This window comes from Lynx canadensis, chromosome B2 (assembly GCF_007474595.2).
Source record: "Lynx canadensis isolate LIC74 chromosome B2, mLynCan4.pri.v2, whole genome shotgun sequence".
NCBI lineage: Eukaryota > Metazoa > Chordata > Mammalia > Carnivora > Felidae > Lynx > Lynx canadensis.
This window is the reverse complement of record NC_044307.1, coordinates 151,901,850-151,917,781: the sequence shown is the minus strand read 5'-3', so window position 1 is coordinate 151,917,781 and position 15,932 is coordinate 151,901,850. Positions and strand designations below refer to the sequence as shown.

The 15,932-nt window shown below is 44.9% G+C and overlaps 1 protein-coding gene across 1 annotated transcript in view; it reads left to right on the top strand.

Moving 5' to 3' along the window:
• The window catches only part of WDR27 (WD repeat domain 27), a 154,286-nt gene that overhangs the window by 70,508 nt on the left and 67,846 nt on the right, over positions 1 to 15,932 (top strand). Inside the window, exon 22 of the mRNA XM_032593355.1 lies at positions 10,309 to 10,407. Within this exon, the coding sequence (XP_032449246.1) occupies positions 10,309 to 10,407 (99 nt within the window). The remainder of the gene's footprint in view (positions 1 to 10,308; positions 10,408 to 15,932) is intronic.

Here is a 15,932-nt window from a genome sequence, read left to right as displayed (position 1 = left end):
GCTTTAAGCCTTAATGTCTACTTGAGACTTACATATTCTCATATCACCTTCATTTCCCATCTTTCTATTTTCAGTGTTTCTGTGACTTTATACTCTTAATTTCAATTATTATATTTTCTAGCTGCACTCAGAAATATGGTGAATAAAAGAAAATGGTGGTCAAAAATTTCAAGAAAATTCAATGTGTATCTCGAAATCTGGGGTGGTATGCTTCCAGTGTTGTTTTTGGTTTTCAGAATTGCTTTGAGCAATCTACACATTCAATACAATTCCTTTACAGAATTAGAACAAATAATCCTAAAATTTATACGGAACCACAGAAGACCTTGAATAGCTGGTTTTTTTAGTGGCAGAGGAAACATCCAAACATGAAATAAAATCATAAAATGAAAGCTGTCTTTGTTTATAAGTACAGCTGACCATTTGAAAACATGGGGGGGTTAGGGGTACCAACCTCCTGCACAGTCAAAAATTCATATGTAACTCTTTTTTTAATGTTCATTTGTTTTTGAGAGAGCGTGCATGGGGGAGGGGCAGAGAGAGAGGTAGAAGATCTAAAGCCTGCTCTGCCCTGACAGCAGAGAGCCTGATGTGGGGCTTGAACTCTTGAACTGTGAGATCATGACCTGAGCTGAAGTCGACGCTTAACTGACTGAGCCACCCAGGCGCCCCCAAAAATTCACATACAGCTTTTGCTTCTCCCCAAACTTAATTATCAGTAACCTACTGTTGAGCAGAAGACTTAACATGACACGAACAGTTGCTTAACACATATTTTCGGTGTTATATGTGTTGTGTAATGTATTTTTTTAATGTGTTTTTATAATAAAGTCAGCTAGAGAAAAGTCACTAAGAAGATCATAAGAGAAAATAGATTTGCAATATTGTAGTTATCAAACCAGTCTGTGTATAAGTGGACCTGCACAGTTTAAACCTATGTTCAAGGATCAACTGTATAATTAAAAATAAAACAATTGGACAGAACTGAGATCAATGTATTGATTATATTAGTGAGTTCAAGTAAAATAAATTCAAGTTTTAAAAGAAAGACACTCAGGGGCGCCTGGGTGGCTCAGTCGGTTGAGCGCCAGACTTTGGCCCAGGTCACGATCTCACGGTTCGTGGGTTCGAGCCCTGCATCAGTCTCTGTGCTGACAGCTCAGCACCTGGAACCTCCTTCAGATTCTGTGTCTCCCTCTCTCTCTGTCCCTTCTCAGCTCACACTCTCTCTCAAAAATAAATAAATGTTAAAAAAAAAAAATTAAAAAAAAATAAAGACACTTAGATTGGATCTTATAGATAAGAAGAAAAATCTGAGTTTATGCTGAATACAGGAAATGTTCTAAGCCAAGTGATTCAGAAAGTATATATATAAAAAAAAGATGAGCAAATGTGTATCAGGCAAGAGAAAATAAAAGTAAAGAAGATTATATGGTCTTGATATTACATGTGTCATAATTTAACCCCCCAAAATTAATGAGGCAAAGATACTTTATAATGCCAAAGGATAAAACTCCCAATGAAAATATAACACAATGTCTGTTCATCAATGAAAATAAGCAGAAGAGTAAATTCATAAAGCAGACATATAAGAAATGAAACAATAAGTAGCCAGACACCAATAATAAGGACTTTATCATATCCATCTTAGTCCTCAACAGATCGAAGCACTTCCACAAGCACTGGAATGTTACAGAAAACCTATACCACGTAATCAATAATGCATCATCTTATAGACATGCGTGGACGTAGTCGCACGCCAACAAGGAATGGTACTTTCTTTCCACATGCACATCAAATGTGGGAACATTAACCATACATGAAACCATAGAGAAAAGCACAACAAATTAAAATGAGAACAAAAATGTCATTCTCTCACCACAGTGCAGTCAACCCATAAATTGGTAATGGGATACAAAGAAAAGTTCCTGCTGTATGGATACAGAATTTCTATTAATGAACTTGTGGTTTAATAATGTAAAGAAAAATGGAATTGTAGGATTTCTTAAAAATAATGATATTTATAACATGATGTGTCAGTGTCTCTGGGATGGAACTAAACAAATGCGTGGAGCAGGTTTTAAGAAAGGGAACAATAATGAACTAAATATCCATCCAGAAAGCAAGAGAAGGAACCACAAAATAAATGAGCAAGGAATTGATAGAGATAAAAGCAGACAGAAGAGAGAAAAAATGAAAGTGTTTATTTTTTAAAAACATGAACTACAAAATAAACTTTAACCCAAATTTCTGAGAAAGAGACAAAGCTTAATATGTAATTAATAAGAAATGATGAAGAGGAAAAAGGAAAAGAAACATGGAATAGGGGAACTTTTCAAAACCAAGAAACTGCTTTTCATAGTTTATGCAAATAAATATGAAAGCTATATAGAAATGGATAAGTTGCAGGAAATATATCAAAAGTTTCCCAAAAAGACAAGTAAATTAATGGGTTAGTTTTTATAGAAGAAATTTTTAAAAAATTCCAAGAGCTTTTCTACAAAAAATGCTAGACCCAGATGATTTCTTAAGGGACTTTACCAAACTTTTTAAAATCCAGTGGTCTCAGATAACTCTAAGATATAAGGAAAGCATCCAGATTATTTTTTTGAAATGAATACAACTTAATGATAACTCAATAAAATTTCAGAAAACTATGTTTTACTTGTAAATATAAATTAAAAAAATCTTGAGTAAGAATAAGCAGAATCTGACCACAAAGTCACAATAACTTATCTATGCTCCTGGAAACCGAGGATGGCCCAATAATCAAGGAAGCCATTAACTAATGGAATGAGATTGTGCTGTCCTCTCCATATAAACAGAAAAGCCATTTTAACACAGTTCCCCATTCATTTCATGTAAAACACCCCTTACAAGATAAATGTATAAATACTTGTTTCAAATGATAAAATACTCATCCCTGCCCAAATGAGAAAACAGTAGAAGCGGCCTCTGATCAGGAACAAAGTAAGAACGTCCATTGATTCCATCACTATTTTATAATGTTGGGAGTATTTACCTATAAAATTAGGCAAGATAATGAGAGACATTATAGTTGAAAAGGAACAGTTAAAACTGTCTAGATTCATAGATGATAAGATTGTGTATCTGAAAAACCCAAGAGAATTTATTTAAAAAATTTTTTTAGTGTTGATTCATTTTTTTTAATATGAAATTTATTGTCAAATTGGTTTCCATACAACACCCAGTGCTCATCCCAACGGGTGCCCTCCTTAGTGCCCATCACCCACCCTCCCCACCCCCCACCCCCCTTAAACCCTCAGTTTATTCTCAGCTTTTAAGAGTCTCTTATGGTTTGCCTCCCTCCCTCTCTGTAACTTTTTCCCCCCATCCCCTCCCCCATGGTCTTCTGTTAAGTTTCTCAGGATCCACATAGGAGTGAAAACATATGGAATCTGTCCTTCTCTGTATGACTTATTTCACTTAGCATAACACTCTCCAGTTCCATCCACGTTGCTACAAAAGGCCATATTTCATTCTTTCTCATTGCCACGTAGTACTCCATTGTGTATATACCCACAATTTCTTTATCCGTTCGTCAGTTGATGGACATTTAGGCTCTTTTCATAATTTGGTTATTGTTGAAAATGCTGCTATCAACATTGGGGTACAAGTGCCCCTATACATCAGCACTCCTGTATCCCTTGGGTGAATTCCTAGCAGTGCTCTTTCTGGGTCATAGGGTAGGTCCATTTTTAATTTTTTGAGGAACCTCCACACTCTTTTCCAGAGCGGCTGTACCAGTTTACATTCCCACCAATAGTGCAAGAGGGTTCCGTTTCTCCACATCCTCTCCAGCATCTATAGTCTTTTGATTCGTTCATTTTGGCCACTCTGACTGGCGTGAGGTGATATCTGAGTGTGGTTTTGATTTGTATTTCCCTGATGAGGAGTGACGTTGAGCATCTTTTCACGTGCCTGTTGGCCATCTGGATGTCTTCTTTAGAGAAGTGTCTATTCATGTTTTCTGCCCATTTCTTCACTGGATTATTTGTTTTTCGGGTGTGGAGTTTGGTGAGCTCTTTATAGATTTTGGATACCAGTCCTTTGTCCTATATGTCATTTGCAAATATCTTTTCCCATTCCGTTGGTTGCCTTTTAGTTAGTTTTGTTGATTGTTTCCTTTGCAGTGCAGAAGCTTTTTACTTTTATGAGGTCCCAGAAGTTCATTTTTGCTTTTAATTCCCTTACCTTTGGGGATGTGTCAAGTAAGAAATTGCTGTGGCTGAGGTCAGAGAGGTTTTTCATTTTTGAAAGAGAGAGAGAGACAGAGACAGAGAGAGAGGAGGGGCAGAGAGAGAGGGAGACACAGAATCCAAAGTAGGCTCTAGGCTCTGAGCTGACAGCACAGAGCCCAACATGGGGCTCGAACTCACAAACCACAAGATCATGACCTGAGCTGAAGTTGGATGCTTAACCGACTGAGGCATCCAGGTGCCCCTGGAAAACCCAAGAGAATTAATGGTCGTTATAAACAATAAAATAATTCAAGAAATAGTGGGACTTAAATTAATATATGGAATTTAATGTTTTTTTACATATAAAAACAAAAACCTGTGAGATGATATATAAGAAAGAGAATGCATTTAGAAGAGCCTTAAGAAGGATAAAATGTTCAGGCATAAACTTAACAAGAACCCCGCAAAACCTCTATGAAGAAAACTTTATTTTTTTCCAGAAATGTAATCTTGAAAAATGCAGTGTCTTAACTTTTCTTGAATGGGAAGATTCTGTCTCATAAAGAAGTCAGTTCTTTGTAGGTAATTTGCAAGCTTAACACTTCCGCAACAAAAATTTCAATAGGTTTTAGGGGCACCTGGGTGGCTCAGTCGGTTGAGCGTCTGACTTCAGCTCAGGTCATGATCTCACAGTCTGTGAGTTTGAGCCCCGCATCGGGCTCTGTGCTGACAGCTCGGAGCCTGGAGCCTGCTGTCGATTCTGTGTCTCCCTCTATTTCCCTGCCTCTCCCTCGCTCAGTCTGCCTCTCTCTCTCTCTCAAAAATAAATAAAAACATTAAAAAAATTTAAAAAATTCAACAGGTGTTTCTGTAGGTAGACAATCACATTGTAAAATTTCAAAGAACAAACAAGTAACAATGGTCAAGACACCCTGGGAAAAAAAAGAGCATTATAACGGGGCGGGGGGAATCCTTGCTTTAGCAGTTATTCAAACATGTTAGAAAGTCTCTAATTAAAGCAGCGTGGGATTGGTGCACAAATATGAAAACAGGCACATGTTAACTAGCATCAGCCACTGAAAATGTTCAGAAGCACTGACATTCCAGCATTGCCCTTCATGACCTGTGGCCCCCTCTACCTGCTGTCCCCACTGATGGGAACCAGAGTTCTCTGATGAATAGCTCCTTTCAGGTCTGTGGCAAAAAGTTCACAGATGAGCCGGGGACACCTTGTGCTGAAAATGAAGGAAGGGATTGAGGAGCTATGGGGTCATATAATATGGCTGCAGGAAGCAACATTGAAAGCTATTGACCAAAGAAGGCGTAATGGAGCATCGGAAGAATAATGACTGTAATTGGCTTGAAAACATTATATATGTAAAAATCTCACGATTTTTAAATAACAATCCAAAAATGAGATAACTAAAAGCAAGACAAAAACAAACATAAACAAAGCCTTATTTTTCCCCATTTGGAGGTACCTAGGGTACCTTACAGAATCATGTCTTTTTAAGGGAAATGATTCAGCTTTTGTCTTGCCTTTCCTGTTTGGACTATATTTCAAGTTAACCCGATACCCTATTTGAAGAAGAAAAGTTATTTTTGAGAGAAGAATTCCAGACAAGTGGGATGAATGGTGGAATTAGAAAATTACCCTCTCGTGGGCTCAAACAATTGATTTTGGCGAATGTCATCATTAGTGAAACTATCACGTAGAGATTGGTGGTCCCCAGGCAGCCTGACTAGACATTTCTCCAAAGAAGACGCACTGGTGGCCGGCAGGTACAGGAAGTGGTTCTCGGTATCGCTCATCACCGGGAAAATGCAGATCAAAACCAGTGAGATACCATCTCACCTGTCGGGCTGGCCATCGTCAAAAGACCAGGAGGGAAGGACCAGCGAGCGTGTGGAGAAATTGGAACCCTCGTGCGCTGGTGGTGGAATATCAGCCAGCGCAGCCGCCATGAGAACAGTGTGGAGGTTCCCTGGAAAATTAAAAATAGAATTTCCATAGGAGAAGGTAATTCCACTGCTGGGTATTTGTCCAACAGAATCGAAGTCGTGACCTCAAAGAGAGATTTGCTCTCCCACGTCACGGCAACGTTAGTCACTGTAGCTACGATGGTTCAAGCCACCTAAATGTGTATGGATGGATGAGTAAATCTACGCGATGGGATGTCATTCAGCCTTAAAAAAAGAAGGAAGTCCTGTCATTTGCAATGACGTAGATGAGCCAGAGGACGTTGTAGTAGGTGAGATAAGCCGATCGCAGAAAGAAGGACAAATACTGCCTGACTGCACTTAGATGAAGAATCGGAAACAGTCACACTCATGGAAGCAGCGGGTAGGGTGGCGGCTGCCAGCAGGGAGGGCAGCTGGGAGACGTTGGCCAGAGGGCACAGAATTTTCAGTCGTGCAGGACGAAGTGGTCTAGAGCCCCGCTGGAGAACATTGTGCTTGTGTAAGTGCGCCGTATTGTGCGCTTACACGTGTGTTAGGTGGACCTCGTTACAGTCTCCGAGGGACGTCGTGTCACAAGCCAAACCTCCCGACCAACGTTAGCGTCACTCACTGTGCAACAGTTTAGATACTGTACGTTCCTCCTGCCATTTTGAAGTGCACACCCGTTAATATCCACCGTAAAGTATTCTTGTGGAAAAAAGGTAGAGCCTGAACCGAATTGAGTCTTTATGCATAATTTCTGGCTCAGGGCCCATCCACAGGATGATGGAGCAAGTCGAAAGATGTCACACGCAGGCAGGCCGACGAGTTCTGGCTGGAATGTTCTTCTGGACTCGGACTCCATTTCGTCAACAAGTCTCTGGCGTGGAAGAGAGCCAGGGAGAGAAAGCGTTGCTCCAAACAGCGGTGCTGGAAAGACGTGACGGCAACGCACAGATCCGCTCTGGGTCCTGCTTACCCAAAACAACTGTGACCAGTGTGACCGGCCAGGACTTCCTTTATTATAGGTCAGCGTAAAGTGGCAGTGTAGGTGTGTGTGCAATGTCCGTATTTTTAGAGATACTTACAAAGTACGTGGGACGTTACGTTAGCAGTCGGCTAAAAATACTTCCTACTTATTCAGCCACAAAAACTGAAAGGGAAAAAGTAAAGAACAAAGGCATGGCAGTTGAAGCAAGTAGAGCCAAGTCTTAACGATGTTGTGTTTGGTTCTGTACGAATGGGCTGGTTGTGCAATCCACCGTACTTTGGTATATATTTGAAACTTTTCGTAATAAAAAGCCAAGCACGGACTTTGGAGATAGAACTAGACACAGAGGACCGGGGTTTTCCATTGTGCGAGCCCCCCTGCTGGAAGGAGGCTGTCAGGTTCTAGAGAGGTGGGCTCTGAGGCCCCGTCTCTGACCCTCGGAGTCTCCCCTGTAGCAGTGCACCGTGGTGTCCGCCATGCGGGTAAACAGACGAGCCTCCTAGCTGCACTCCTGGACGCCTGCTTGAATCTTACGACGTGGACAGCTGTGGCTGGACTGCGACGGCTCCCTTCACACGCTGCCGACGCCGAGGGTTGACGTAAGCGGCTCTTTTGCCAGATCCCCCCGCCCCGATGTTTCACTGTAAGATCACATTTTCAAAGAATGAACTACCAGATACTAAGATGACTGGCCATGTAATTGGTCATAGGGACAAGGATGCTGAGAGAGACCGGCTTGTTATTAGAGACGAAGTCGATGAAGGTTTGCCCAGGATTGTTGAAGTGGCTGCGGCTGCCAGCCAAGGTGTATGAGTCTGTCGGGTGACCGGCGGTCCATCCGTGGCGGCCAGGGACCCCTCGCGGGGCTCCTCGAGGGGAAGGGGCAGGGCCAGGGCGGAGCTCATCACGGCGTCTGCCGGACCTTGATGGAGGTTGCCGAGAGAAGGGGGTCGTGATTCTGCCTCCGAACCTGAGGGACAGCCCCGCCATTAACATCCAGTGTTCACCTGGTGGTGGCCACAGAGCTCCACGTGCCCGAATCAGGGGCTTTCGGACAGAGTCTTGGCTTCTGCAGGAGGTGGGCGATGTTTCTGTCTTGATGGGATTTTCAGTAGGGCTCTATATTAAATCTTGAACACTTTGGCCTTCTTAGAAAACTTCACAAGTTTTTTGTGAACTAAAAATTCAGTGATCTAAGACAATATGCACAGTCCTGAGAAACATCCTTTCTGGAAATACTTTAAAAAACAAAGTGAATGTCTGTGATGTGATCGTTGATTCCCCCGGGGACGATATCAACACCATTAAGCTTCAGACACAGAGTGAACTTCTGTGTGCTATCCTTTTGTCCGTTTCTTCTGTGGAGAAAATCCAGGCAAAGGGAAATGAAGGACACGTGGTAGGAATAGCGTGAGACAGAAAAACGAAAGCAGCTTCACCTTCAAGGATGCGGTTCAGCAGAATTACAAAACATTCATAATGAACTGGTCTAGTTGTGTTTGCAAAACATCATCTTTTTCACTGGTACATTCAGTCCCGGACGGTTTTTGTGAAACATTTTGAACAGCAAAGCGTCTTCCCTGCTCCCGGGTGGGCTGGGCCACACCCTCATCCTTTGTGCGAAGACGCTGCCCGTTCTCAGGGCTCATTAGTTTCAGAGTAAGACTGACTTTGTAGGGTTTTATTTTACGTTTCGTCTTTCTGAGTACGTTTTAGCCACGGCTTATTTCCCTTTCATGGGGACAGGTGGCTTCATGAATCGAGTAACTAGTATCACATCTAATCAAAACGTTGTGTTCTGCACACGGGTTGCAGGCCATTCCTGTGTTTTCAGCATCAGACAAGGTGCATCTTGTCCGTTTGGGCCGATTGTTGCTGCCGTTTGAAAGGGCAGGTTGTGACGAATGTGCACCTAATAAAATATGTCTGATATTTGTGGCCGCAGACTGTCTTCTCATGGTTCCGGTTTGCCATGACCAGAAAGATTCATTTTATTCAAGAATCTTCTGGTTCTTCTGGGAGAAAAGGTAGGTTTCATTTTAAAGCATTTGCATACAGGAAAGGAGAGGCAGTTTCTTAAATAACCGTTACTGATTCTTCTCTCGCAGCCTCACGGCGTCATTTATGGGTGTCAGATGTCACGCAAATGCCAGGCGGCATGCAAGGCGGTGTCCCGTATGTGGCGACAAACCTCAGTGTTAAGGTCCCCAGAGTGGGGTCCCTGGGCCCGCAGCAGCAGCCTCCTTTGGGAACTGTTGGGAGCACACACGTCAGTGGCTGCTTTTCAGATAAGCACGTTTCCAATAAGAACAGCAGAAAAAAAGCCAACAAAAACATGCTTTAAATATTTCTGCTTCAAGATGTATCCAATATATGTTTGTAGACTTTATTTCAGGAGCTGCTGTTCAGCCCATGACAGAATCATTTGGAAGTTGTAAATTTGAAGGGCTCGTCTGTCCATTGAAATAGACTTTTTGTGGAAGAAGGAATCACGTAGATGTCTTGCTTTTTCTGTGACGTGGCATTTCTTTTTTATTACCAGTAGAGTCCACAAACCACTTGTTTGCACATTTTGTTACCTAAAAATTAGAATGGGTCTCTCCTCTCTTATATCACATCGGGATGGGATCCCGATACCAGATTTGTGTCCCTAAAATGAAGTATTTGATGGCCTCTCTCTCTCTGTAAATATGCATGCATCTGTCCAGCTCTCTCTATGCATATCTTTTATATGCATATGGTAATACCATCAGACAGTATTGTATGTTTTTATTTAAAATTTTAAGAACAGCTGTACTATAGAAAAAATTCCAAGTATTTGAATTGCTCGATTCCAAGCTAATTTAGTAGGAAGCAAGGTGTGTACATGTTTTTGTCTTAAATTTATGGAAAAGGACATAAACATCACTTTTTCACTCCGCTTGGGACTTGCAGGCAGGGCTGAACCGTGGAGGCATCAGGGGCTGTGGGTCCACTGAGGCAATAAAGGTCCGAGAGGCAAGGAGGAGAGAGGCTGAGTCACCGAGTCGGGTCTCCGGCTCAGGCGGCGCTGGCCTGTCAGGTGACCGGCTGCTGCGGAGTCACCAGGCCGTGGGGTGCGCTTCTGCTGTGCGCGACTCACGTGGACCGTTGGCCCTTTCATCACGGAGCCCCGTCTGTCTGTCTGTCTTGCAGGCGTACGTGTATGAAATGGGCTCGAGCACGTTTTCTCACAGACTGGCCGGACACACGGACACCGTTGCTGGCGTGGCCTTCAGCCCGTCAGCCCCCCAGGTACGGCCTACTCGTGTGGGCGGGCGCGTCTACTCCTGACGCGGCTTCCGGCGTGTTTCCTGTGTTGGCCTGTGTTTGGTGAAACCCTGGAACGCTGAAGGTGACACGGCAGTGTTCGTCACGTGCAGGGAGACAGACGCGGGAACCAGACCTTTGCTGGGGGGGAAAGGGGAGCGCAGGGCGTGTTCTTCCGCGTGGCGGCCCGTGTCATCCCGTTCGCCTGCTGGGAGCCGAGCTGCGGGGAACGCGGGCGGGCCGAGTCCCAGGGCAGGTGAGAAAACGGTTTTGGAATTTCTCATAAAAAGAATTGGGAGCAGGAGGAGGGCCACAGCATTTAAAGAGATTGGCCTAACTAGGAGGAGACATGAAAACAAAATTACATCAGCTTCACGTCAATCACACGGAAAGAGTGTGTGGTCTTGTATTAAATTGTGGAGGGGTTTGTATGTGAAGACTGGTAACGCTTGGTAACGTGCGCGTGCGGGGATGTGGGTTCAGAGAATCGCATCGGCGTGCGATTTCGTGGGTCCGGCTGGTGTGTGCGTGTGAACGAAGGTGGACCGCCCCCGCCCCCCCGCGGCACACTGCTGCCGTCAGGGGCACCCGAGACTCTCGGGCGCGTCTGGCTCCTGGTGACGCTGAATGTCGAGGACCGGATGCGCGAGGCCGGTCACGGCACTGACCACAGAGCCCCCACCCCGTGCCGCCGAGGTCCTCGCGCGCCTCGTCCCAGCGGTAACCCTGATGCGGCCGGCGGCCCCCTGCTGCAGGCGCTCCGGTTGGAACGTTTTCTGCTCGCGTGGTCACGATTCGCTCACCCCCTACGTAATCAGGCCACGCTGCAGATACCGTGGGTCCTGGCCTTTCTGGTGGGTAATCCGTGCTGTCGTTACCCATTCTGAATCTCTCCGGCGTGTTTTTCGAAGTCGTTGGATTCCTTTCTGAATCCTTTGACGTTGCGCTGGTGAGACGGCCGGGCGGCCGTCTGGGAAGAGAGCAGAAGATAGAAGCAGGGTTAGAGGCGCGCGGGGCGGGGCGGGCTGGCGTGGGCACCTGTCCACGGGGGGATGCCGGCTGCTTTGAGAATTCGGTATTGGCCTGGAAATGCCTTTTGGCATAAGTGAGTGAGGAGCTGCTCCGAGTACCTCAAGAGTTTCAGTTGGACGACGTTGCGTGGGGCTGTATCGTCGCGGGGATGGTTCCGGTGCGCAGAAGCGGCAGATGTGACCTAGGAGAACGGGATTTCAAAATGCTCCCCGCTGTTCGCGTCCTTTCCGGTCCGAGTACGAGCACTTTCATTACCTTTGTTAAGTTCGTTACGAAGACACAGTAGCTCATCATTTTAACTCGCCTTCCTTTGGACACTGTGAGGGTTGTGCGTTGTTCCATATGCTGTTAATGAGTTGAGGGTTTTCTTTCATTTCTAAGTGGCTTGTTTATACCCTTCATGTCTTGATCTGTGGGCCCAACGTTTTGCTTCTTGACTGATCCGATCCAGCGTTTAATTTAAAATTGCCATATTGCCCTCTGTATTTACAGTGTGTTTTGTAGATTCGGTTTTGCTTTTTACTTTGTTGTTTTCTCTTTCGGGTACGGAACCTGGATTTGTTCTAATTATTCTAGGCCAGAAATTTTTTTCTCTTCAAAGATTTATCTTTCTGATGGAATTACAGTAGGATCTTTAACTTATTATTGTAAGATTTAAGTTCCTGCCTGACTGTGCCAATATCTGGGTCATTTCTGAGTCTAGTTCTGTTGGTCACTGTGTCTCCTGACAGTTGGTTTGCTTACCTTTCTTTCCGATGTGTTGTCATTTTTTAAGGAATTCTGACTGTTGACTGTGGAAGGACGCCTGGATGAACAGGTCTCTTTTTCTGCCAGGCTGTTAGTTTGGTAGTGTTAGGAGCTGAGCAAGTGCCATTCGCTTTAATTATTAAAACTGCGATTATAGTGAGGTCAGTAGAATTAATCAGTGTGGATCATTACACAAATAAAAGTACACGGAAAATACTGGTACTTTTAGGAACTTTAAAATACCTGGTATTCTTCCCAAGTCACCTTTTGTCAAACCTTTCAGAAAATTTTATTTCCTAAGCATATGAGGAAGAAATTTAAATCTGCATGTTTCAAATAGGTCACCTAACTTTAAGTTCTGCTGAGGAAAAATAACCTAAGTGTATCTGGAAAGGGGTTATTTTCCTTGGTTTTTAAATTGACTAAAAGTTTGCGATTGTTTTATCAGTTTGGACTCGTAAGTTCAGAAGTAAGATTACGCTACATCCCTGTAAATCCCCATCTGCGAATAACCTGCCCCTGTGGCTGGCGTGAAGTGACCTTTGCTGAGGGAGGTGAGGGGCGAGCCGTGGGGACCCTGCTCCTGGTGAAAGTATTCTATCTCATGAAGAGCAGTTTCCCAACTTTTTTTTTGTGAACAGCATAGTTTTAATGACTTTAATGTAAATCTATTTCTACTGGCCTCTGCACATAAATTTACAATACTTGTATCTCGGTGGACAAAGATGTTACTGGAAAGACACATCGGATACAGTGTCATTTCAGGGCCTTGAGCACAGCTGCTCACGTATGCTGCCACGGTGATGTTTACGGTCACTTCCATCTAAAAGAAGGGAGACGTTACTTGGAAGACGTTACTTTTTATACACGGCGTCGTTTCAGTGAGTTAAGCATTGGCTAATCCCGTATGTGTCTGCACATAACTTTAACACTTGTGTCTTTTTTGTTGATTTCATAACTTTAAAATGAACAAAAGGGATTAGTTGAGAATGAGTCAAAATACGTTCCATAAGGACAATTTTAGGATTTACTAAACATATTTCTGGACAAGGAAGTATCAAATATGCACCATGGGCCTTCTTGTATCCTCACTCAAGACACCACAAAGTGGTTGAGAGGTCGCACTGTCTCTGACCTATGCTTTCTCTCTGCATGTTCGGTGGTCTAGAGCCCTCATCTGGGGTGAAATCTCTGCTCTCCTCTTCCGTTTTAGTTCCTGTGTTTGCCCTTGTTCAGTTTTCGACTATCCGGTCAGACTCCTGGCGAAGGCTTTGCTCCTCCCCAGATTCTCCATGAATGGTGCCTATGGCTTCTTTGTGGTCTTGACTTTGATCACGAAGCCAGAAGGAACCTCAAGAGATACACTGGATCCGTGCGGGTGCATCATGGCCCCAACGGACTGGGAAAGTGGATGTGAAGGAAATAGCACTTAATCAGGTGGTGGAGCTGAAGGAGACCACAAGCAATCAGGTGTGAGTGAAAGATATCCAACGGAATGACATCACACGTTTTCTCAGAGACCTGGGAAGACGGTGACCTGTCCGTGGAGGGCTGAGTGCAAGCAAAATCCAACCAAGATGAGGAAGAAATGAGCTGCTGGCAGACGAGGCAGAAGAAGTAGGAAAAGATATTATTACCTGGACCTCAGAGTCACAAACCCCTGTCAAAGGGACTCCCGGCTCCCCTGGAACGGTAACCCCACCGGTGTCTCCAGTGGTTGGAATTCGTACGGAGATGAGGTGTTTCAAGCTCACGGCGTTAATAGTTTTCCATGAACTTAGGAATATCTGAGAATAATTAATATTTTAGGTGTTTGTAGTGTTTTAAGGATTTTGATATATTAAAATATCTGATTCCAATTTGAAATATGAATCGATTTAGATTTGTAACTTTTTAGTGAAGAAAAATGAGAAAATTTTTCTCTTTGTCAGCAGAATTTGAACTTTTTATTTATTACTTCTTTGTTTTTTAAAGTTCATTTATTTTATTTTGAGAGAGAGAGAGAGAGAGAAAGAGCGCAAGAGGGGGAGGGGCAGAGAGGGAGGGAGACGGAATCCCAAGCGGGCTCCGTGTGGTCAGCACAGAGCCTGATGCGGGGCTTGATCTCGTGAACCGTGAGATCATGATATGAGCTGAAATCAAGAGTTGGATGCTTAACTGACAGCCACCCAGCCCGGTGTCCTGATGATTCTAAACCATGAGGCTGAGCAGGGGTGGGGGGGGGTCTCCTCCCACTGCTTCGCCCCCGCGTGCGGCCCGGCTCCAAGGGGAGCTCGTGAGGACCCAGACTCGCTTCTCAATCTGACTGCTTTAGTCGGTGGTTATTGGGAAATGGGTCTCAGCCCCACTCAGGGCTCCTCCCACGGTTCTGGTTCAACCCGGAAAACTCCATAAGGAGACACATTTAGAGAGAACCCGAGGACATCTCCGGTGATGGTTAATTGAATGGCACACACTTGTGCAGCTGTTCCTGCAGGCACAGACATGGGTGGTGGGGTTACCAAATTCAGCTCCCGTACGTTCTGAATTCTCCAAACGGAAACCCAACTGTCCTTTTTAGAAACCGTTTCTCCAATTTGGCTTCTTAGATAGGACTTTATAGAGAGGAAAGATAAGCGAGGAAGGTTTTAGGGTCAGGACCAGATGGTACCCCTGAAATAGTGATGTTCACCAACTTGCTTATGTGGGAGGAACCTGCTTATTAGGTTGATCTGATAGTCACAGTGAAAGTGAGCGGTTGGTTGTTATTGTCTCTGCTTCCCGTGGGGGAAAGTCCGCTGGGAGACGTTGCCCGGGATGTGCACCGCAACACCTTGTGCTAAGTTACGTGCCGCGTCTGGTAAAAGTCGGGGCCGGGCGCTGGACTCCAGGGACCATGCTGTTTGCTTGACTCACGTTTATCTGAGCAGAGGCTCGAGGCTGAGACGCACAGGTTCCTCTCGGCCTCGCGGTCGGTGCGGGGGCCGATGGAGGAGTGCTACCGCCGCCTGCCGTCCGCTCACCGCCAGATGCTCAGGAACCTCCCTTTTCCCCGCAGACCTGACCCGTTACCAGCACTCAGCCGCGGGAGGGACGGTCTCTTCCATTTTGCTTTCAAGATGCTTTTGCAGACGGACACGAAGAGGTCTAATTTCGATTTAACTTGAGAGAATATTGAATTTCAGGTGAGTTCAGTAATCAGAAAGCCTGGTTTTTTCGCGCAGTTTAGAAATGCTCGTTTTTCCTATTGGTTTTGATGTAGAGAAGGATGAGAACCTGGGTGCCGAGTTATTCCTTCCCGTGGCCTTTAAGGAAAGTCTGCAGCGGTAGGAGGTTTGCTGTGACCAACGGAAGTGACAAGTTTAACTTAATCTTTCTCACAGGACGTGTCCTAGGCCTGCCTGCACCTCACAGGTGACGGTGGAGGGTGGGGTGCCATGTGCTCCCCTCCAGCCCCACTCTGGGCGCACCCCCACACCCCCATTTAGCTCAGTACATTTTCCAGCTTCTCCTTTGACTTCCTTGCTGGTCTGCGGGTTCTCTGCGCGTGCTTCTCTGTTTCCAGGTACGTGGGGACTTGCCCGCCATCTTTCTTTATTGGTTTCCACTTTAACAACATGTGGTCAGAGAACATACGTGGTGTGGCCTGAAGCCACCGAACTTGGTTTCACGGTCTGTGTCTGCTGTTGGGGGAAGATTGTGCTGCGGACATCCGCCTGGCCAGGGGACTGCCGTGTGTGTCTCACGTCCTG